Here is a 25,777-nt window from a genome sequence, read left to right on the forward strand (position 1 = left end):
AAGCAATATCATGCATTCTTGGCCGTGTCTGTGTTATTTTGTCATTTTTTTCAATCTTATCATTGTAACATCTCACATAATCTTTCAAAAATAACTCTCTGCAATATAGCTCTTATCTGTATCTTTAATACCGAAAAGATACTTATTTAATATAGATTATTATATTAATTTATGCGAAACTATCGTAGCATACAACTACAACACGCGCTTTATTCATTATTTTATCGCAACTCCAGAATAAACACATTAATCTTGACTCGACTTTCACAAACTCCACATAAGATTCTAAACTGGTATCTTAGACTTCATGTTTCTTTGACATCGTTATTTTTTGTTGATTTTAAATAGCCTTTCTGAAATTTATACATTTATAATATAGAATTACATATTAGACAGTTTTATAAGAATCAGGTTATCAATATTGCAATTTATCCCTATCTAATCCCAGCGAATTTCCAAATATAAATGCAAGCCTATGTATGTGCTATATGAATGTCAGGAAACGAGATTTCGAGAATAGATATTTAAACATATTTTCATCTTTTAATTTTCCGCAGCGAAAAATAACAAAGAGAGAGTGAAATCCTCTTAGATTATTATTTGCAATATTGGTATTTACGTACGGATCAAATTGCAACAAAAAGAACCTTTACATTATTTTAATATACTCGACAGATACATTCTCTATGGGAGCGTTTAAAAATAAATATAAATATTTTTATAGTGCACATTGCATGCAAAAAACGTGTTCTTGATTTCTAAATTAAACTGCACATTGTCAAAAAAACAAGCATTTTACTGTGTATTATATTTTTAAACTAACAACTAACGAGTTTTATATGAGAGTTTCAATCCTCCAATTAGCCTGTGTGAATCTCGCGTAATGTATTTACGCGAGCATACAATCATAGCTAAGACATCGTTAATTATACATTACATGATTTACAAGTATATGTATGGTAAAATATTTTTTGATACATATTACATATATTCTTTTTAAGTTCAAGATGCTCTCTCTCGCGCGTGTCAGAGGTAAAAGGAGGTTTGATTGTTATTCCTCTATTAGGAACACAGTACAGCACATTTTCATACAGGACAATCGACAAAGAAAAGAGAATAAATGTTCGAATATAAATGCTTATGATACTCTGACTTTTGTGATGCTCACAAAATGTGAATGTATGTAAAATGCTTCTCCCGATCTATACTATCAGCAATGATACACCATTTTTCCTCGCGTTTCTCATAGAAATATTTATATCTGATATATTTATATCTGACAATCTCATTTTTTTTTTTTTTTTTTTTTTTAATCAGGTACATGAGAAAAATACAAGGCTAGAAGTATATATCAGGATGAAATTAGTATCAGTATAAACACGAGATCTTTACTATAAATCTGTTAAAGAATTTGTACGCATATATTTTTTTTTTCCCTCATCAATATAATATAATGTCGAAAGAAATATTTTTCTCGCGTGAAAATATATATTTTAGGTCTTTTTACTTCCGACTGATGCCAACCGCAGTTTGTTAGGAATTAACAACGCTTTTATTTAACTGTTCTTTCGAATGCTACTCTAAAATCGATCTCGTGTGTAAAGCTGCGATTGTTCAGTAAGTGTACATATATGAAAGAGTTCTCAGAAAATTCTGTTGAATGCAATAAAATAGCGAAAAAGATATGACGAAGAAGTATACATCGGCTTCTTGTCTCACGAATATTTCGTCAAATATTCCACTATTTATTTATTTTTTTTTTTTTTTCATGTTGAGATGGACGAAACATCGCGTATGAATATTCCGAATTGTGATATAAGCATCTAAAATGTTTTATGAAAATATCTAATGTTATCGTATTTTGCGTATATACATTTATTATCGATATTTAGTATTTGCATTAACTTATAGATGATAAGAGCCGGAAGATGAAAAAGAAAACATCATTATTACAGAGTATATTTCGGTCAGCTCTACGATATCTCCGATCCCGTTTCTCCATTACTTTAAACGCTTGTACCTCCATAATACAAACATTTGGCCAAATGACGAAACGTTGTCAATTTACAGTGACGTTGGGGATACTTTATATCGCGTAAGTTTTCTCTCGCTCTCTCTATATGTATATATATATATATATATATATATATATATATATATATATATAATAGACATGTATATAATATACATATGAATAAAAGAGAATTATATATATATCTTAAAATAATTAGATAATAATGATTCTTTTTTAAAAGAAACGCGATATATAACGAGCGTATTGATTCATATCTTCTACGTCACTGTCAATATTTTTCCGAGAACGTTTCGTTGACTCAAGCGTGTTAGAATCTTTTTTTTTTCTGTCGGTCGATTTTTCAGCTAGCCTAGGCTGGGCTAGCAGCTAGAGTTTCGCAAGCAAGCAAGGCACAGGAGCACACTAAGGGCTCTCAACGTGCTAGGAGGCACTACTCAACAGTTCCATGCTCTTAATGCCTCGTCAACAGCAGCACCAACAAGTTAACACTGGAAACGAAAATGTCTAGAATGTGCGGCATGAACAATTAATAGCCATGAGTATAAAGAGCATCGTAAAATTGAATTATGTGACGATCGGTCGTGTGTGTACGTACGCGCACGCATATTAACACAGAGAGAAAAGAACATATTTCAAACACCCTTCTTCAAGCCGATATCGCGCGATTATAATAATTGGCACTGTAATCATACAGCACGCGCAAAGAGCATTTAATTGTAGAATTACAATGTTACAGATACGTTGCTGTAACAACTCTCAACAACTCTCTTTATAACGTCGCACTACATATGCGAGATTACACAATGTTGCTGCGATATAATGCAAACGTTCTCTATGCCGTGGATATCAGAAATCGTTGTTAAAAATCTAGAGAAGTTCAGGTACCGAAGAAAAAGCGTAAGATCATTTGTGCATCATTATTTTTTTGGCATTTTTGACACATACATACATATACGCCTGCGAGAGATACGCGTGATATACAAAATTTTATTTTACTTCTATATAAACTCTTCAAAATGAACAAAAAATCAAAAATTTGTTTCGCGTTTATCTATATCGTAAAATTGCAAAAATATATTTTATCTAAATACACGTATCTCGTCACATAAGAAAGTGATATCCTCGATTCATAAAATCCGCATATTACCCGATCATTGTAATGCGTGTGCGTTCAATTTAATTTCTTAATTTTCAGTCTTAGAATCTGTTGCTTTCGGTCTCTGTGTGTGTGTGTATGTGTTTCGTGCGCATACGTATACAGATTACGTTTACAGCAGTGTGTGTTAAACATTGAGAATATACACTGATACACATTATCAATTTCTTATCAAAGTATTGGACTTCTCCTCGAAATTGTACGTTTGTATCCACATTTACAGTAATATATTTTTTACGTTTTTTACATTAATACGTGAATGAGATTCTTTCATCTCGCGATCTGTGATGTATCTGTTAGGTACATATACTATAGCGTTTGCAACATTGAGACGATAGAATCACTAAGCTACTCTATCTAATTAATGAAATGAGGAGGGACGGAAAGAAACAGTTAATATTCTGTTACTACGTACGACAATTCCGAGTAGAATTTCGCCACGTGTGTTTAATAACTTGTGCCGAGATGGAGTCGCTCGAGTATGAATAAATCGTGAAATGAAATGAAATTGTAACGCTAAAGTTTGGCCCAATTGCATATTCATTTGGCATGAACGAATATGTTCCGCTTCTCAGCGCGAACTCTATAATGTGCGCGTTAGAACAAAAATTTTTAATTCTCGCTCGAATATATATCTATATAAAGTTAAATTTGTACAATAAGTTAAAAAACAACATTACAAAAGTAATGTTTCAATTAGAGCAATTTATATTTTTCTCAATTTTGGCCTCGTCTATTCAGCAATTGTAATTATTGCTTCGTAATTTACTTGTAGATAAATTATGATAAACGATATCTTTATTTCGCGAAACTCTAACTGTCTAATTATAATAATTAACATTTTTTTTAGATTAGATATAAACATAAAACAACGATTGCACAAAAACGTCCAGTTTACATATCAGATTACTTTACACACGTATCTTTTCGTTTGTATATTTATTTCTTATTTCAATTACACACCCTACATGCAGTGTGGTAATTTATCATCGATGATATTATATCAGGATATCCCTCGCTAAGCACACTTCCTGTTACAGGTTGCGCTGTGTAACGATGCAATCGGGCCTCCCTCCTGTCTCCGCATCTTTCTCACTCTCTCTCTCTCTCTCTCTCTCTCTCTCTCTCTCTCTCTCTCTCTCTCTCTCTCTCTCTCTCTTCTGTCAAATTATATACAACAGCATGGAACATGCAAGGGTGGAGAGCAAAGCTACCATGCCTCAATAGAATTCACGAAAGAACGCTTGTAGAATAGAAATGGAGGATAGATCTAGACGCTGCAGCAAAGCAGCAGCATGGGAGGGATCAGCTGTCAACTGACAGCCTCAGCCTCCATCTTACTTGAAAGCAAACCCCATCAAAATCATCATCCTTACTTCAGCACCTCACCAGGCCTGCCTTGACGATACATCTACACAAGCTAAAAGAACGTCCATTTGTCAATGCTTTCCGATTGTGGGGGAAGGATCTACTTTTAATAGGATAGATCGTGCGTGATCAAAATCGCGAATATAGATATGCGCATATAATAACATTTATAACATTGTGATTTTAACATTTGTGACGAGGCGTTCGTCCTCGTCTAGGATCTGAACGTGTGAAACTGTGCTGCAACACTTTCGATCGTCTATAACGCTACGTGGAAAATCGTGTGCAACAGTTTTTTTTTTTTCATACTGACACAAAACGGAATGTGAAATATCAGAAATAACTACGTGCGATTGGATGAATATTAAGAATCTTAGGAAATTAAGTTTTCTGTTCTTTCTCGTATAATTGCCGTCCGTAACCGATATAAGCAATTGGTACGTGTTATTAAATGCGTAGAGATCTCGCATTTTATCCTTTATCTCTTACGAAAAACAACTTGAACAATTCGAAGTTGTTGGCGTTCGTGAAATATTCCGGATATGTACATTATTTTTGGTCATTTCGCGCGCCCGAGCATTAAAAGCATTTTTGAATAGTGTGCGCGGTGAACAGTGCGGCGACGACATTGATACAGATGTCATTGATAAGCGCGCGTTGAGCGAACAGAGATTGAATATTTATGCTATTAATAATATATGCGCGACATGAAAAGAAATTTCCGAGCATCTTCGTTACGTTTCGCGTCGCGAAACAAAAGTGTCTCCTTTATTTAACTCCTCGCTAAGGAAAGGAGAGATTTCACGCATGCATCGAGAAATGTTGAACGATCAATGAGTACTCGCGGCATCGAAAAACAGTGATGTTTTACGATTGAATCTCACAATCAGCGAAAGCGAATTTGATACATTGGCGCTTGAAATGAAGCTCTTACCGCGATTGAATTTGGCACATGCGATCGAGGCTTTGCCGATGATTGGATGAATTATTTCATAAAATGCACTTTTCCGCTCAACGCAATTTTCGCGAAAATTCATAACATGCCGTCGATAGAACATAATCGAAGGGTTCGAATAGTGATCGAAAGCGATCAATTATTGATTATCCAATTGAATACAGTATTTCACGTGTCACTTCCAATTCGCAACCCTTCGACTTCTTATGTCGTAGTTCTGAAACTGTGTGCAGTCGGAGCGCACGATGCGATGCCATCGAATTCGATTTGAGTCGCCATTGCGTTGAAAAAAACACAAGAAAACACATACTTACATGTATGCTACGTATATATACATATAATATATATGTATGTATATATACATATAATGCATGCATGCATATGATTATTTTGTACGTGTATATATGTATATTACATAATACACGTACAAACACAGTCGAGGTATATTCGCGAAGTCCATAAAGGAAAAAGAACTGCGTTCAAAAGAACTGCTGGCAGAAAGCTTAGCACATTCTGCTCTCGAGGTTATTCCTTGCCAGAAGGTTCTACGCATCGATAAACTGCAAAGTGTTAAAGAGGTCATATTTTACCGTCAATTAAGAGAACTAAGGCATCACTAACGGCTGAGGGAAATCGTTCAACGAATATCGTAAGTTACTTTTGCGCGCGCGCACGGTCACTATCATATAATAGATTTATTTAATAATTGACTTTAACACCGAGCCTACCATGTTGTGGACGCCAGTAGCAGCAGGCTAGATAAAGCGCCAGAATAATGACCAAGACCTCGATAAAGACCAGACCAGCGGCCACACCGATCACTATCGCCGCGTTCTCCTCGATGGCGGTCATTATGGCCTTGTAGCAACCCTAGAGATAAATAATCATCAGTTTACGTGACATATTCCGTTTACGTAAATGTAAGTTTTTTAGTTAAAATACTTGAAGTCAATATCTTCTTAAGAAAAGTATCGAGACTGAAAATTTCGCGTATCAGTCTTATTTTTCACAAGTGAATTTCAAATATAAATTTAACTTGATTTTTTTCCGAAACTTCTAATCCAAAAGTTACAACGGAATATTTAATATACATATATTGTAAAATAGAAAATTTTAAAAATATCAAATCTTTCTTGCCACCAATTTGAAAATAATCGTGAAATTCATACGTGGTAATTATATAAATGTCTCTCCATCACGCATAGCACGAGACTATTCGTTCAATTGGTACGTATATCTTTATGAATGCCTCGTACGAGAACTAGGAGCATGCAATGCCAATGCCGAGTCACGCTCAGAAAATTGTCAAGGAGAAAGTGTGCTACAGACGTGAATACATGTCCGTATCATGAGCACTGTCTTTTAGCAACAATTGCATTAACGTATGGGATGATTCTATTCCCAGTTTTAAATACGCCGAGTAACAAAGAAAAGATTATAATAAAATAATGATAAAATATTCAACTCTTACCATTTGATAGTACGAATTGGACGCGGTAGGACTAATTGGACACGAAGAATCCTTCAGAATATTAGATCCTTCGCTCATTTTTATACAGCAGGCTTCGGGAATCACTTTTCCGGTTGCAGTCAGATTCGTATTTTCGCTGAAGTCTCGGTAATTTTCCACGCCGCAACAATGGAGCTGAAAATATTTTCATCAATAATGTACTCATCTATCATGTGTCGTTGACCATTAATATAAGCGAAACGTATTATTTTTTTCGTTTATTATAATCGAAATAAATGCAGAGAAAGTATATTATATATTCACGAATAATTAGATAAACTATTATCTCTCCTTATATCGTATGCTAGCTATTTAATGATACGAGAGTTTTGGTAAACTAATGAATAAATGATACTTGTAGCTATCGATTTCAATGAATTTTAAAATAATATAAATGTGACATTTTCCATGTCGCACTTTTTTCTCCATAATTTATCGATAAGTCCTAAGATAAATAATTTTACGATTTGTAATTTTGCTACATAGTGACAGGATAGTGAACGCGATAGTTCACTGATATGACTAATATTGCCGACTTTCACTTATATTGAATAATAGTGCCGTTAGCGAACCACTTTAGCCAATTAATCGCGCTTATATATGCAAGATAAAAATCAAATCCGGAAGAATCGATGTACCAATTAATTCACATGTCAACTCGTCGCTCAAATTTAATTGATTATCATTAACTAATGATAATCAATTAATAATTTAAGTATTCATTAAATAATAATTGGTAAATTTACCTGGCTCATAATACCGTCCCACGCGACTGTCACTGTTTCAGCTTTATCAGCGGTAGTAGCATAATATTTGATGGTCGACTTCAAGAAGTTCTGCATACCTTCCTCGGCCTGCATTTAAATTTCATATTAAAGTGAGCATTTTACAAATATATATATATATATGTATGATTGTTATTCATTCAATCCGTATTGATTATCGTAATCGCTCGATATTAATCGAGCTTATGATCTCAGCAGATGAAAACGCGTTTGTGCAAGAAAATAGGAAAGTTATATAAATACGCACGTCTCCTTTAAGTCCAAAAGCTAGGCCAACTACCACACACTCGAGGACTAAAACCAGCAAGATTAGAAAGCCGTACTGTAATCACAGAAAATTCTTTTGTATATAATTCCGTCTGACATAGCTGGAAAGAGGCGATGATTCAACATTAAAAAAAAAAAAAAAAAAAAAAAAAACTCGAAACGTAAAATAAAACTTTTTTATACATGAAATTTGATTCTCTTGAAAAAACATCGTTAAAAGATTATTTTACATTGTTTAATATATATTTCTGTAAATATAAAAATGATATAAAATCACTCTCCTTCCTGATTATATCATCGATATAATGGACTATTTTATTTTCGCTAATATTATATCACGAATGAGAGAGAAGAAAAAAAAATCGAGGCAAGAAAATCTTGCATTATTAAATAGTGTTACATTTGGAATTGTTTAAATTATTTTCAATGAGTTGTGTATTTGATCCTTACTGAAAATTAAGAGTTTCAATGATAATAATATTTTATCAAAATGTACATTAATATGTAATATTATCCTATATATATATATATTCATTTCATTAGAATTCATTAGAACGGACTTACGACGCAGAGAAGACATCTAGACTCGAACATGGCACCGCAATACCCAAGAAAACTGACGATAAACGTAAGAGCACCGGCTACGATAAGAATGTAGGATATCATTCTGATGACATCGGCGTCCGTTTTGTTCTGCAAAACAAGAAAGGTACGATGAGAATACAGATCGAGCTTACAATGAATATTCATCATTAAATGTGGGATGTAAGATTGCCATTGTATGTAACTTGATAAACTCTTGACAATCTCTTATCGAAGTCGTGTAGATTTATCAACTATACCAAAGCTTACTAACAAAGTAATTAATTACATTTCATATAATTATACGTACAATCAATTGCTAACAAAATTTTAATAAATTTTAATAAATTATTTATATAAGAAATATAAACAGCAAAAAGTATCTTCAAAGAGAAATTGCAAAAATATAAATTATGAAAATATAAAGATCACTAAATTCTCCGTTTCATAATTTACAAATGAAGTATTATTTATGTAACTCCCTGAATAATTTCATTTATGAAACTCAACGTGCAACGATAGTTGCATTTCCATAAAATAAGATATCAATAATGCGTCCGCTAATTACTGTATTGTTCTGATATTGCTAGGTATACAATGTATGCAGATATGTATTAAGCACACTAGTGCATGGTAAGTCGCGAATAATTATTAAGTCAAGCTTGTCGACTCATCACCGAGTATCCATGCGAATATTGTACAAAACATGCTCGATATAAGAGGGTGACATAATGGCTCGTGAGGGGCACTTAGAATACTTATAAGCTCGCTATATGCGAACTGTCGTCTCCGTCATACGTGATGGATATCGAGTTTCACGAGGCGGATCAACAGAGTGGTAGCATAGATCTTCCTTTATGCGGGGAGTCGACGAGATACGCGCAACCGGGTCCGCTGGACCCGAGGGTTCTTCTCGGTATGACGTTTTGTTAAAATTAGAAATCGCACAAAAAATTCTCCATCCGCCCTAATTCTCGTCGCATGCGAAACTCCGTCGACAAGATTCTTAAAGATACGAAAAATATTTATCTCGATATAACCGTACCAATTGATCAATGAGTGAGCCTTGAATCGTAAAAGGAGTAATCCCGCTATCTCGTTCTCTCACTAGATCACTCGAGTGATAACGCGAAAATAACTGCTTTCGTAGCATTACGACTTGAGCTGTTGGATGAGGCAATCATGATTCAATTCATTGTTTTATGTTCGCAGGAACGAGCTGTCTAAACCGATCTGCCGACATTGCGTATCTGTCTCAACAAGATTGCTTCTTAAGCACGTTGATATTCTTATCTCGGACACCTGTTGAACGGATATAAGATATTTTTAGTTCGACGCCGCCTCTATATAGGCGCGTCTTATTGAACGACCTCTACTACTAGCACGGCATGAAACGTGCCGCGAAAAATCAGGTCACCAGGTGAAAGGACTAATAAGGGTATCTCGTGTTCGGTTTCACCAACTTGATCGAAAGCCGATTGCAGCCAAGTGATAAACTTGGTACAGCCCAGAGTTCGGCTTGAAACGTACTCTATCAGTTATTCCATATGATTATCTCCAATCCATTATCTTGCAGGAATCTGTTGAATATATTACCTTATAGTTCTATAAGGTGTTTCTCTCGCTGGTCGAATTCTCTCGTCGTTGTGCGCACGAGCTCTGCAACAACGCTCCGAAATGACCCAATTTAACGCATTTACAGTACACGAATGTGCGTTGCGCGTGCGTCAGCGAGTTAATGCATTTTCTGGAGCTAACGACGTCCTAAATACCTTGCTCACGACTCGTCGATGCATCACGCGTATTTGATGGGAAAAGAGGACGCGCTTCTCTCTATGCGAGAGCCAAACACCCAAATTGTCTCGTTTGCAAGAGAAATTTTCCTGTCTACTTTCATGCCGAGTTCGTTTCGGAAGTGTGTTATCATCATTCTTAGCCAATATCGATACATAATTAATAAAATTAGTAATAAATAAATACCTAATCATTTGCATCAAGATTGAGTTATCGTTATCGTTGATTCCAGTCTTTTATCGAGGCGGCAATTAATACCGGAGATGTCCCGTGGAATTTCAATGACGACGAGATACGTGAAAGGAAATGCGAGTCGAGAGTTGTCGAGGAAATGTAAACGATACAGTGCACTATCTCTCGCTAAGTCGCGCGATAACAGTAACACCAGGATGAAGCACTTAATCGTCCTTCGTCTTTGCGTTCACTTGCGTCCGCTTGTTGCCACACATTTACTATATCTTCTCTATATACAACAGAGAGGAGGATCTATACATTTTTTTATATAAACGCATTTCCTTTGGAACTGTCAAAATTCTTTGCTTCGGTTTTAAGTCAATTTTTTTGTTTTCCTTGACGAAAATTCTAACTTCTTCAGTTGACCTAATAAATTCTCTCCAAAGATAAGTAACTATCAGGCTAGTTAAGACTCGACATCTTAAGCAATCAACAGACTGACGGTTAGATAAGGCACAACATCTTAAGCAACTAACTCACTTTATTTTCAAATCGAGAATTCTATTCGCGAGGGGTTTCTAATTGTAAGAGAGACAACAATTACGAGTTGTAGTCCGTCTCCCATTAGAAATGATTAGAAGCGACTTTCTAAGCGACTGTCTCGAGTCCTCGCTAATAACGCGCAAGTAATAATAATAGCGTTAATTTTTTTTCCATATTATATTTAATAGAATCATAAATTACTTAAAAAAAAAAAAAAAAAAAAGCTCTTTAAACACGTACGTTTAAATAGATATATTTATCACTGTAATAATTTGATTTATCGCGAGGAAACTCGCGCGTTATCCTTTCGCCGCTTGCGCGAAATACATGAAAAACGAAAGCGGCACTTTTACTTTTCCTGGCGTTCCATTATATCTAGCTCCGCCATTGTCGTGAGCAATACACGATGTAAATATAAAATGAAAAATTCGAACGATATCCCCCGATATATTGAGACTGGATATTCGCCGATTGTCAGAAGAAACGTCAAACCGTTCGAGAGAGCTCTGGCCCCTATACGTGTCCATCGGTGGACTATGAACCACGAATCCGCGATGAAGATCACCCCCCATCCTCCCATTAGCGTTCCGCTAATGTGACAACCAATCATCTCGTCAACGGCCAAGTACCGATAATTACGTTTCTCGTTTCTCTCCCTGCGGTAGCATTGCCATCCACCTACGTCTACATCACGCTGCGCGTGCAAACAATCTGCCAGTCAGATTTTTTCTTATCACTCACTCGCTCACTGGGCTCCCCCCTGCCCCACAAAAAAAAAAAAAAAAAAAAAATCATCGGTTGAGATATTTGCCGATTTAAATAAGAAGAGATGATATTGCGTAATAAATTCTCGAAAGTCAAATTGTCAAATTATATCTCAGAATATAAACGTGTATAAATAAAATCTAAAAGACTCGTTATCTTTTGTGAATCGATAATAATCGTCGCAATCAAGCTCGAACGAGATTCAGAGGATAAAGTGAAACTAACAGAATAAATGTTAATTAGCGATTTGATAAGAAGATTCTCGCGAAGCAGAGGTGCAACGTATTAGAAAGCGCACCTTACGATGGATCGTTCTCTAACTATAATAATTAACAGCGCGCACACTTTTCTACGCTACGTTTGCCGGCGTAAAAAAAAAAAAAAAAGTTACTGTGCGAAGAGGATTCATCTGTTTTTATTTGTTTTGAGAATATCTGAATACGCGCTTCTTTTCCTATATAAAGATATCTTCTGTATTAGACGTGGTTGTATTTGATTTCATACGTCAAACCAAAATTTGTGTAACCCTTTCTGCGCTTTATGATGATACTATAAGAATCGAGAGGAAGGATAGGGGTACGTGATATATAGTCAATAATAGATAATTAGATGCGCAGGATAAAGAATAGGGAGCATACAATAATAATTATTCAAAGGAAGCATATATTCTGTATTGTTCTCGTTAATCGTGACGGTCTTTAAGGCAAGTAGCTCTTTTTATGCCTTTTCTCCTCGCAGTTTATAGAGTCAAGTACCTCGTTAAACGTCAGATTATCTCGTATCTCTATGCGACTTGCGGTAAAAAAAAAAAAAAAAAAAAAAAACCTAGCCAACGTACGTTATGACTGTTAAATATTCTATCGTACATTTGACATCCTTCTGAAGAAAAAATTTAATGCTCGTCTCCGGTCTGACCTAAAACTAATTTCCCATAGAGATTTTATAGAGACTTTAAGACTCATCGGAAGCTTGAAGAGAGATGTCGTTTATTTATTCATTCGATTATACAAAACAATATTATATAAAAAAATATATTTTATATAATTTTATTATTATTATTATTATTATTATTATTATATCAAAGAGTAAAAAGATTTGGCTTCGTGAGAAAATTCAAGAAAAATGAAAGAATACGTGAAAGGAATACGCTTTGCATGTTTGTTCCACAAGGAACGTATTATAGGAAAATCACGTTAAGTTAATAGTTAATAAAGCGCGTGTCGTCGCGACACTGACGTATCGATAATACAGACAATGTTATTGTATTACAATAGACATATATATATACATCGCGCATATCTTGTTGCACATCTGCATTTCTCACACGTGCTTGTTAATGAATAAAAGTCATGCTAGTATAAAGATAGTTTTTCAATTCTAAGGGATTTAAGAATAATCCACGTACACGTATAATATTGTATACGTACGGAAATATATAAGACATAAATCGCTCTCGTGTATCAGTAACACCAAATCCCAGTCTCGTTGGAGTAAAAAAACTTTCTTGTTGCACCTACCTTCGAATTGCATAACGAACTTACAACATAATTACCAGAATTGCGCAAGAGAAACTTGGAGCGATATAAATAGCCGGTTATAAGGATACGCATGAGCCATTTTTTTCTCTAACATATAAGCCAGTGCGGAGAAACCGGAAACTCTGCTCGGAAATTCTTTCTCTTGCGAGAGGAGCAAAGAAGCGTGAAGCAGAAAAAAAAAAAAAAACCTGTAATGAAGTTAGCGAAGAAAATTGATTAATATTCGCGAGCGTAATTAGAATTGTCGACAGAACTGTGTGTCAATTTTTGAAAACGAGACGCTTAATTAAATACTTTTCGTCTGAAATTTGTTCCGTCTAAGATTTCATGATACACGTCGGTCACGGAAATTATCGCGATTTTATCTGTGAATGAGAAAGCTATAGAGAAGCGCTCGTAGATCGCAGCAGTAATTTGACACAAACGATGGCAAAAGAATAAGAATCGGTTCCTTTTTCCAAGGATTGTCCAATTCCCTCAAGACATCGAAAGATATTTTATTGAAAGAAAGAATATATTATACCTTCGATTGCGATTTTGTGAAAGATTCCGTTTTACGAACAATTAAATTAAGGAGGCCATACCCGTTTCAATACATTTTCTAGATTTTTTTGCAAAGCAACGACTTGATAAAACTTTTTTCTTTTTATAATGTTAATACAATACAATATTCGCATACCTTTCCCAAAAAAAAATTTTTCAAGCTTCAAAATTTTTATTTGAGTACTTAATCATATTTATTAATATTATTCGAGGGTTCAAATGGATATGCCTGCTTAAAATTAAAGTTTTTTGGCTTCGTCGTGTTTCTATCCACGCATTTGTAAGACAAACATCGGATAGCTTGTATTATTTTCGTGCTTGGCCAATTTATCGCGCAAACAGGCGATGAATCATAATGCGATTTTCTCGGAAATAAGGTAGAAGAAATACATGTTTGGCGCGCGTTACCATTTTTACAATTTATATATGATTTATTCGTATATTCTTACCAAAATGTCGGTTTGATCGAGCTTCCCGATGAGATTGGTAAACGAGCTTCTATCGGCGAAAAGCCATATGCCAACAGTCAGTGCCGCTCCTCCGGCGACCTGAAAAACACGAAGCACCTCGGTACATATATCTCCGTTCTGCTTCATGGACTTTGAAGGTTGACCAAAGGAAACGAGGCCCAGAGAACTCGAAGCACGGGGCTTGGCAATTTTCATTTGCGATCGCACGCAGGCACATTAAATTATACATGTATTTGCCCTAATAAAGAGTACGTGAAAGATAAGAAAATCATCGAGACATATTTTATCAATTTATCGAACACGCGAAACCAAACTTTATTTCCGTTCGTTTCTGATAAGATATATCCACAATAAGAAACCAAGATAAATAAATTCAATGGTGTTTTTTATTTTTTAATTATTAAAAGAGATTTTTACAAGTAGACAAATGTACTCTGTCATCACGAGATATTAGGTGTACAACTTTGCTTCCGCCGTTTTCCTATAGATGACTTTAGCGGTAAGTAGTGGTCGAAATAAATAGATCATAGACGTCGTGCGATAAACTTGGGCATCTGTCAACATAATCCCATAGAAACATTAGTCGATTTGTGTCTGCGTCATAAAGTTATTCTCGATTGAAAATGTCAGTTTACGAGCCAAATTCTCGTCATTTGCGGGAGGTTTTAATTTTCTGCTTCAATATGAAGATATCTGCGGCTGAGGCTCATCGAATGCTCTCAAATACTTATGGTGAAGCCGCTATTAGTGAAAGAACGTGTCGTGAGTGGTTTCAACGCTTCAAGAACGGTGATTTTCACGTCGAAGACCGGCATAGCGGTGGAAGAGAGAAGGTTTTCCAAGATGCAGAATTGGAGGCATTACTTAATCAAGACTCGAGTCAAAGTCAAAAAGAATTGGCACGATCATTGGGAGTGATTCAACAAGCAATTTCAAAATGTATAACCAGTTTTTTACAATAAAGCCTCGAATTTCGGGGAAAAAACGGCGGAAGCAAAGTTGTACACTTAATAGATAGCAATTTTTTTTCACAACGTTAACGCTCCCATAATTTGAAATATTAGTGTCCTATCAGGGACATATAATTTACTCGCGTACGTGAAACGAGTGAAAAATATGTTTCAATGCGATGGTGATCCCCAAAGCGAGGATTCGAGCGATTACGCGATCGTGGATCGTGGCCAGTTGCAACGTTTAGGGTTGCACCGAGATACCAAGACTAGTTTTGGTCTTGTCTTTGATCTAGTCTTGAATTTCAAGACAAGATCAAGACAAGATTTTAAATTAATTATCAAGACAATACCAAAACAAATTATCAAGATTCTTGATCTTATGAAGAAGTCTTGGTTTTTAAAAAAAGTTATCTAATTGTTCCCGATCTCTGAACGGAGATTTTAATTAATATGGAAATAGAGGCGAGAAAGACAAAAAGTTTTATTTATTGTTAGTAAATAAAAACATTTATAAATTTAAAAACTTTAAAAAATTTAAATTTAAAGAGCCTGCGCATCATTATCATTACACACTTTAATGTGACATAAAAATAGGGCAAATTAATTACTTTATATTACTTAATTTATAAAGTTTAATTCCAATACTTACGTTTAAAAATATATCTATCGTTTTTTGTTTTTTCTGACAATATTTTATTTTTCAATGCTTTTAATCCAAATAAATCTTTATATACTTTTTGATGATCTTTCTCCAAATGTTTTTTTTTAATCCAGTAGTGTTACTATTTTTCATTTTTACTTCTTTAGTCACTTTTTTTTTTTTTTTTTTTTTTTTTTTTACATAATAAACATACGCCGATTTTTTCATTGTTTCCTGTTTCATACTTAAAATAAGTTTTCTATGTGCATTGTTTAACTGCACTTACTTCCGAACTTTCATTATCACTTTCGAAAATGTTTGCATGTTCAGCGGAAGAACTTGGTTTTCGTTTTTAGACTGCGTCTGCACAATCGAGACGTGAGCATACGCGGTAAAGAACAAACGAAAATCGTGCTCGGCGCTTCGGATAACAGAAGAAATCAGATATACTTACTATTTTCTGTTTTTTTTTTATCAAGCTGACAAATAATTTAGTGTTAAATAAAAACTGTTAATAAAAATCAAGGCAAGACAAGACAAGACAAGATCTTTGATACAAAAATCCTCTCAAGACCAAGACAAGATTAAAATTTTCAAGACCAATACAATATTTTTGCGTATATTGTCTTGTCTTGGGTCTCGTGCAACCCTAGCAACGTTGATGAATTATCAGCTGCGCGATCGCGACGTCTCGCAAAGTGAAGACGCAGGAAATGCAGACGCTGATTTAGATCACTAATTATTATGCGAAAGCTCATATACTTACGAAGAATACGAAGTTGAAGAAGCAGAGAAAGTATTTGGCGCACTGCGACGCGCAACTCATTTTCACAGCAAATCTCTCAACTATACCTGTAACAAATTACAATACGTTTGTTAATTATACGCCATTCCAGATTTATCGAAATCACCTCTTTTCCATTTGCTAGGATTCTTTCATCAACTCGAAGACAATTTCTCTTTAACGCAAACGTCGACAGACGATTTTTAAATCACCAATCATAGAAATCGAGCGGTTGTTCGGCAACAAAGTTTTAGAAAAATATAAGAAGATAATAAACAAAAAGTATCTTATTTACATTTAGCTTCGAGTAAACTTTATATAGATTTCTGATAGATTCATCGTTTGAAGATTAAATGTTTAATGTAAAGAAATTTTGAAAAGAAAGGCAAATATTTTTATCTCAAGATTTTTTTGATAAGGAAAAGTAGATTGAAAATTAGTCAAAGAATTTATAGATAAAAAATTCCTTGCACAAATTCTGCGTATAATAATATAATTTATAAATCTTTAATATATGTGCATTAATGATTAAGAGATTTCTAATAACGATATTTAATTAATACCGTATTTTTTCAAAGTGTGTAGTGAAAGAGCAGAGTATAAGAGATAAAAAAAGAGTTTTATTAAGAGAATCATTAAGAGATTTCTAGTAACAGTATTTAATTAATAGCGTATTTTCAAAGTATGTGATGAAGGAGGAGAGATAAAAAAAGAAAAGTGAACAAAAAAAAAAGGTCAAATTACAATTAGGGAGCTTGCTACTGGAACGTGACTAATAATAAGCTTTATGCAAAAGAAATGCATTTACGACCACTTATCGTCGTCCGTATCCAACGTATGCTTCGATTCGAAGCCGATTTTGCGACAGACAAATGTACCCGACAACTGACTAATTAGCGTAGGCGAGCGCACAAACGTAGACAAACGTGGTGGGCGGGAATTAAAGAGGAGAGAGAGAGAGAGAGAGAGAGAGAGAATTGTCCGAATTAAAGCCATAGAGAGCTAGAGTTACAGTAATCAGTCTCAAGGATGTTTTCTTTTTTTGTCCTCGTGGATATTGACGCGCGAATTAAAGTGATTCTGGCAATCGACGTCCTTGACTGTGCTACACAGATGTCTGTCCAGATTAAAGCCGAGGAGGAGCACTCTCGTTGTCTCCAAGATTCTTACTACTTCGCAAAGATTATAATTATTATAAGAGCATTATTGAGATGTCGCTTATGGACTTCCATTTTATTACTACAGGATATTCGAATGTGGAATTTTGTTGTTGGAATTAAAATGTGCGACGATCTCTCTCTGTCTCTCTCTCTCTCTTTCTTCAATATTTCCTCGTTTCGCGTGCAAATTAAGCGTCAGAATCATCGAGAGACATCCGTTCTACTCGAATTCAAGTCGACCGAGGATCGGCAAGGGATCTGACGCGGGAGAGGCTTGATCGAGCGATCCAATATCGAATATCCAGAGCACGGTTCTCGTTACAGAATTCCCTTCAACCCCCTCCCCCCCCCCCCGTCGTCTCGCGTTGCTTCGGCGCAGCGGCGGTATCGACTGCAAGCTGTCTGGTCCTCGTTCTTCAAGAGAGAGAGAGAGAGAGAGAGAGAGCTCTGCGTATCATCCCGCGTAGTTTTCATGATCTCGCAATCTTCAACGCGACAAACATGGCACGTTCAAGACTCGTCTCGTCCATCTCGATCGAAGTCTCTCGACGGATGACCGGAACAGGCGAGAAAGGGGAAAAGGGGGTAGCGGCATGGGAGGGAACGAGGAGCCGACGCCGGGAAAATCGAGAGCTCCGATGAGCCAGAGGCGAAAGGGACGCAGCTGCCGCATTCCTCCCGGAAATCGATGACTCGACCGGGGCCGAAACGTTCGTCCCGCCGACAGGGGAAAAACGAGACGGACGACACGCGGAAAATTGGATCACCCGAGATATGGCGCGCGAGATGCCGGGGTTCCAGGCCAGTAGGTCGACTCCGCGCGAGATCGAGCGCGCTTGGCTCTCCTCCCCCCGCCCCTCACCCCGACCACCGTTTTCTCACGATTTTGTATTGCAAGAAGCTGCACGCTCCTCGCATTTTCCTCCATCATTTTCTTCTATTCATGACGTTTGGCGATGGATCCATTACTGCGAGCAATACCGGATCGTCAGAGGCGAGAAATCATTGCGAATTTTTTTCCCTCACACTATATAAGTAAAGAGCTTCAAGTAAATGATATATATATATATTAGGTGTACAACTTTGCTTCCGCCGTTTTTTTCCGAAATTCGAGGCTTTATTGTAAAAAACTGGTTATACATTTATGATTCAAAGTATTGTCCACTCCCAATGATCGTGCCAATTCTTTTTGACTTGGACTCGAGTCTTCGTTAAGTAATGCCACCAATTCTGCATCTTCGAAAACCTTCTCTCTTCCACCGCTATGCCGATCTTCGACGTGAAAATCACCGTTCTTGAAGCGTTGAAACCACTCACGACACGTTCTTTCACTAATAGCGGCTTCACCATAAGTATTTGAGAGCATTCGATGAGCCTCAGCCGCAGATATCTTCATATTGAAGCAGAAAATTAAAACCTCCCGCAAATGACGAGAATTTGGCTCGTAAACTGACATTTTCAATCGAGAATAACTTTATGACGCAGACACAAATCGACTAATGTTTCTATGGGATTATGTTGACAGATGCCCAAGTTTATTGCATGACGTCTATGATCTATTTATTTCGACCACTACTTACCGCTAAAGTCATCTATAGGAAAACGGCGGAAGCAAAGTTGTACACCTAATATATCATTTGAACGTGCGTAGTACGATAATGATATGTATATATAGAAAGAAAGAGAGAGAGAGAGAGATTTAGTGGAATATACTCGCTTCTTAATTGTCCCTTTGATTAATAATTGAATCTGAACGTATCCTAGATTGCCAATGGAAAATTGATTTTACAAGGATCGATCGTGATTTGTATCAACTATAATGGAACCAGAAAGGAAAAAAAAAAAAAGAAAAAAAATCATGTGATTTTTTTCGTCTCCGACGTTGTAATATAATGTTAAACGATATAAGAAATGGAGAGCATTAATAAATGTTCCTCGAGATGTAATATTCTCCATTTTTTGTTGTTACAAGTTTCAAAGAATGTAGGAGAGACACAATGATCAATTGCGTGAATTAAGATATACAGTGAGAAGCGATAATATATTAATATTTACAAAACATAATTATATCCAAATATGACAAAACTTACGCCTGCGAATGAAGTTATTACAATCGTTTTAAAATTAAATTTGCGTTACTTAAAATTCAATCGATCTAACTGTCCGAAAAATACATTCGGGTTTCAAAACGCTATCCTCGTCTCTCTCTCTCTCTCTCTCTCTAACGGGAAGTAAAACGTGCGCTAATATCGTATGCATGCTGCATACATGGTCCTCGCTAAAACTCGCCGTTCTTTAAACATTAAAAAAAAAAAAAAAAAAAAAAAAAAAAAAAAAAAAAAAAAAAAAAAACCAATACATAGGATGTCGTATAGAGCGTCTCTCGGCGCGACTTTCTCGCGAAGGATCCGAGTGAGTGAATTTAAACAACGATGTACCTTTCTCCGCTCTTAAAGAACGAGCACGATTTCCCTAATTTTTTCGCAGGAACAAATCGAGAGTGCAAGCGATAAATCTGGAACGTATTTTGTATCGTGATAATCAGCTGCGAGCGCAATATAGACACGGCGACGCACCGTGAATACGTCATGACGTTTCGCTTCGTTGTCGCGAACTACGTCGCGAGATTTCAAGGTGAACTGATCCCGCTACGAATGCTAATGTATAACCCTCTAGTGATGGCGTTGCCATATATTATATGTATAGTCGTAATTATTATCGCGCGCAATGCGTCTCAACGTACGCTGCATTAAATTCCTCGGCAAAAAGAAAAAAAAACAACAGCCTTGTTTTCCAGATATAATGTACGTAAGCAGGGGGGGGGGGGCACGCGCTTGTTCTAAATGCTCATTAAAAGATATACAAGTCACAGATAAACTCCGTAAAATGTAATAAGACGAACTTCCGCAAGAAAAGCCGTTCTTTCGCTTCGAGAAAGCGGAACCAAATCGATTTTTATCAATCTCGTGTCCTTTAATAATAAAAAAAAAAAAAAAAAGAACGTGTTCGACAAGGCACTCTGCTCGCGTTCGTTTTCTCTCGAAAAATCGTTGATATACGGAAATATGCCTCGATTCTCGCTGATTCTTCTCGCGCGATTGTCTTAGCGTATTCATGAATCGCGACATCGCGTCCTCGGTCTTTAAGCAAGCAACGGGTATCACGTTGCACGGCGTTCATTCGCGCGTGTACGTTTCCGTATCAAAAAGTCACCCTCGACGTAACGCACGCTTTCACCGATCACGAAATGCCGCTGTTCGAACGGCCTTTTACCGCCGATAAAAAATTATAAAGGCACGATAAAGCGATTTCGATCATAAGTCTTACTTACGTAAGTGTCGATTTTTTTTTCATGCGAAACGAGTGTAAACGAGTTGAAATTGAACATTCGAATGAAAAAGATTAAGAGAGAGAGAGAGAGAGAGAGAGAGACGGGAGAAGAGGGGGAGGAGGGATATTTAACGCTGATTTTTCGATCGTAAATTTAATTTCGATCGTAAGAGGTCAATTATGCTATTTCCTTGCGACAATGGCGAAAATGGAAATATGGCAGGCTGGATGGAGAAATTCTCACGAATATTACGAGATGCGAGCGAGGATGTGTGGGTGTGGTAAAAGAGAACGCTGTTATAGCGCTCTCACGACACAATAGCGAATCATCATAGCGTGCAATCAACGCACGTACTACGCGACATCCGCGCGTACACGCGCTTACTATGCGTACTGAAGCGGATTCACGTAACGCTTCTTCGTAGATCAAGTGTGTAAACCTGCCCTTTGTTCTAAAGAATCCCGGTTCCTCGTTACGACTGTATGAAATTATGACGTTAGAGGCAAACAATTATAAGAATCTTTTTTTCTCTCTATAAATAAACCGTATATCGTAATAAATCAATCTCATTAAACGAAGTTAATCAATCTTAAAAGTCAATACACGACACGTGGAGAACAAGTGTGCAATTAAACGTCGTTTCGTAAAAAGGAGCAACTTGAAAACATACTTCGTCGAATACGTTTTATATAGGGAAGAATAATATATGTATAAAATTTTCTAAAGCAGAATTTGAAGATAAAAATTAAAAAGAAAACAATCTCTCCCTTTTTTTTTTTTTTTTTTTACACGCAGCATAGATCATTTTCAACAATTAATCCTGTGCATTGTATAACGTGTCGTTTTAAATACGTATTACTCAACATTTTGCGAGAGAGATTAAAAAAATGTGAAAATATTAATATATTGATATTACGCGAATATTAATTAAGATTGTTTCCTCCCTGGATAGGTAGATTTTTAATCGTACAATTGCACGCGATCGAGCACGTTTAACCTTCTACGCTTAACATATTATATTTCCCATCGCGTGACAGATAAATATCAGCAAAGTAGTGGAAAATTACCTCCGATTGTTATTATTCACGAGCGTATCGCTTGCTTTTATATCGCTCGCGATTATATCGAAAAGATATAATCGATAATATTTTGTCTGCGATTATTCGCCGATTTAGAATACACGAATTCTAACATAAATCTTTCGCAGAGATACAGACGAACGAACGAACGAACGAACGAACGAGACACTCGGTAGCTCCGGTTAGCCGGTGCTATAATAACTTCCTGATTATTTCACGAGGCGCTCAGCTGATTTACGTCAAGCGCGAATTGCTTCATGGCCGATCAAGCTGACAGATGGCGAAAAATATTTAAAACTCGAATAATGTACTCGATCTTCTGTCTCTGTCGATCACCGGGGATAATCATCTATTATAAAAGTTGTCATGTCCTCTCTCTCTTTCATCGCAATGGGATTCACGCGAGTCTATTCCTTATTTCCCGCGGCGCAACGTCGCGTTTCGTGATGCACGAGAGAGAGAGAGAGAGAGAGCCTCCCTCGGGAATCAGATATAATAAGAATACAGCGTCAAGAGAGCAGATGCATCCCGTGTGCAAGCAGGTGCAACGGGAGTGGCGTTGAAAAAAAAGAAGAGCATTAAGGAAGGCTCTCGGGGCAGTCTCGGTGGTCGGAATGTGGTTTTTACGCGGATGCACCACGTGAGAGAGAGGTGGCTGTTGAGAACGAGAGAACGGGAAGGTGTTTGTCGTGACGGAAGACGATCGGTAACCCCTTTCTCTTCCGTTTTGTCTTCGTGCTTACGATGCAACGCATAATCGCGAATAAGGATGTACGAATCCGAGAGTGATTCGAAACTCGTCAAAAATGTTGGAGGAAATTTTTTTCATCTACACGAGAAGCTTTGCAACTGCCCCGTTTAATCGATTTTCTTTTAGTCAAAAACATTACCTATCGTATATACGACGTTCGATTATTTTCTTCACGCCTTTCTTCTCTCTCGTTTCTCTATAAAAAAATAATCTCATTTCTAATAAAAAAAAATAATAATGTTGAAGCAAAATCATTTTATATAGATATTCAAACTTTAGCGCGTAACGTCAAACAAGCCTTCTTCCATCATGTGTATGTGCATTAAAAAAAAAAAAGTTGACTCGACTAGATCCACTAATTATCATTTTTTAAATTAAAATATTTATATATTTAAGTCAAATACGACATATTAAATCCAACATGACGTACATTTGATTTAAATATTTAAATATACCAATTAAAAAAATTATAATTAATTGAACGAATTTAGTCAAGTTAACAATTTTTTTCCCAGTGTTTTCAAGTATTAACTAGCCGTAAAAGAAGAAGTTTGAGAGATTGAATAAAATCAGAAGAAAGTTATAATTAAATATCATCGGGAAAACATTTTAAGGAGAAAGAAATAAAAGTCGAGCGAGATCTAAACTCGCTGAAAGAAAGATAAAAGAGGTCAAAACTTATACGAGAGGCCTTGCCTTGAGAGATACTATGGCAATCTTTACGAGCTATCACGGTTTTTTTTTTATACTTCTTTTCCCTAAAGCAACCAGTTTTCACCTGTTCCGCCAAACCAAATAATTTCTAGAAACATTTCTCTGGCTTATTTATCAAAACTTTGAACACTTTGATTTAACAGTCGATTATTTTCCGACCAGGATTAGAAAACGCAAAATGAAAAGTGAGTAATAAATCTCTCGCTTTATCTCACATGGATGATGTTGATAGTGTCTTCGGAAACGATAAATATTTTATAAAAGTGTTATATAGCGATGCCTTGATCGTACACATGATCGAGCATCAGAAGCTGCAGGGGTTAAAAAAAGAAAAGGATACAACGTACACGCCGGTCAATGGACAATGCTGAAAGAAAAGAGACTTGTGGTGGACTTACGTTACCATAACGACAGGCGGTGTGCTTTGCGATGCCATTGCCCTCGGTGAGGGCATTATGCATCTCTCTTCCCCGCGCGCACGCGCGCGCGCGACCGAGTGATTCGGTCTGCGAAACTTTTATTAGGGTGGTCTTTGGTGTGGCACATATCGGAGAAGGGTGCACTGCTTGCGAACGCGTCATGTCGGACAAGGACATCTAGCGTTAGAGAAACGGATAGAGAGAGGATCGCTTTCGCTTCCTTTCGGTTTCTCGGCCAGTTTTAAAATATCGAGATCCCCGAGAATAGCTTTGCAATTATAAGTAATTTTAAAAATATTCTCCTCTCTAAAAAATAACTTATAAAAAAGGAGGAAGAAAACAAATATAATATACAATCATATTCTCTCCCTTCAGTTAATTCCAAATAGATTTTACTTTCATGGATTATTTATTATTTAATCTTATATTTAATCTCTCGCTGACACGTGTGTCAAGCGTGTATAAGTGTCAAAATTCTAGTCAATTCTAAATAAATATTTAAAAAATAATAATCAATTGAAAAATACTTAAAAATGTGAATATCTATAATAAATATTTATGGCATTAACGACTTTTAGTATATACGAATAATAAATGGAAAAAGTGTGAAAAAAAAATGAAGCGTAACAGTATCGCGTGAAGCATAGCTAAGGCGCTAACCGATCGATATAAGGGACTGATGGTGATAAAATAAATTCCTGGGCGGCGAAGAAGACCGATACTATTAGGTGTACAACTTTGCCTCCGCCGTTTTTTTTTCCGAAATTCGAGGCTTTATTGTAAAAAACTGGTTATACATTTATGATTCAAAGTATTGTCCACTCCCAATGATCGTGCCAATTCTTTTTGACTTTGACTCGAGTCTTCGTTAAGTAATGCCTCCAATTCTGCATCTTCGAAAACCTTCTCTCTTCCACCGCTATGCCGGTCTTCGACGTGAAAATCACCGTTCTCGAAACGTTGAAAACCATTCACGACACGTTCTTTCACTAATAGCGGCTTCACCATAAGTATTTGAGAGCATTCGATGAGCCTCAGCCGCAGATATCTTCATATTGAAGCAGAAAATTAAAACCTCCCGCAAATGACGAGAATTTGGCTCGTAAACTGACATTTTCAATCGAGAATAACTTTATGACGCAGACACAAATCGACTAATGTTTCTATGGGGTTATGTTGACAGATGCCCAAGTTTATCGCATGATGTCTCTGATCTATTTATTTCGACCACTACTTACCGCTAAAGCCATCTATAGGAAAACGGCGGAAGCAAAGTTGTACACCTAATATAATCGAATTATCTCTCGTAGACTCCTCGAAATTGAAACTGTTTTGACAGGAATAATCTGGCGGCTACGCGATTTAAATTGCGCCAGAATAGACCGTTTCCGTTCCGACTAATAACCGCTAATAACGGATTTTCACCTTTTCCAAGAGTACTCTGCGTTGATACCACTGCTT

General features: G+C 36.3%; 1 protein-coding gene across 3 annotated transcripts in view; it reads right to left on the reverse strand.

The window, feature by feature from the left end:
- Nucleotides 1–1,288: 1,288 nt before the first annotated feature.
- Tsp66e (Tetraspanin 66E) overlaps nucleotides 1,289–25,777 on the reverse strand; it is a 26,104-nt gene continuing 1,615 nt past the window's right edge. Inside the window, exons 2-9 of one of the 3 annotated variants that reach the window (XM_070307329.1) lie at nucleotides 16,845–16,930; nucleotides 14,465–14,563; nucleotides 8,641–8,769; nucleotides 8,057–8,131; nucleotides 7,771–7,878; nucleotides 6,986–7,159; nucleotides 6,243–6,384; nucleotides 1,289–2,523 (exon numbers count right to left, since the gene is read on the reverse strand). In XM_070307329.1, the coding sequence (XP_070163430.1) occupies nucleotides 2,498–2,523; nucleotides 6,243–6,384; nucleotides 6,986–7,159; nucleotides 7,771–7,878; nucleotides 8,057–8,131; nucleotides 8,641–8,769; nucleotides 14,465–14,563; nucleotides 16,845–16,904 (813 nt within the window). In that variant the 5' untranslated portion in view covers nucleotides 16,905–16,930 and the 3' untranslated portion in view covers nucleotides 1,289–2,497. Of the gene's footprint in view, nucleotides 6,075–6,242; nucleotides 6,385–6,985; nucleotides 7,160–7,770; nucleotides 7,879–8,056; nucleotides 8,132–8,640; nucleotides 8,770–14,464; nucleotides 14,564–16,844; nucleotides 16,931–25,777 lie in introns of all 3 variants that reach the window. The other 2 variants (XM_070307327.1, XM_070307326.1) reach the window with 2 other exon arrangements.

This window comes from Polyergus mexicanus, unplaced genomic scaffold (assembly GCF_030449975.1).
Source record: "Polyergus mexicanus isolate NDT 795.1 unplaced genomic scaffold, iyPolMexi1.0 SCAF_14, whole genome shotgun sequence".
NCBI lineage: Eukaryota > Metazoa > Arthropoda > Insecta > Hymenoptera > Formicidae > Polyergus > Polyergus mexicanus.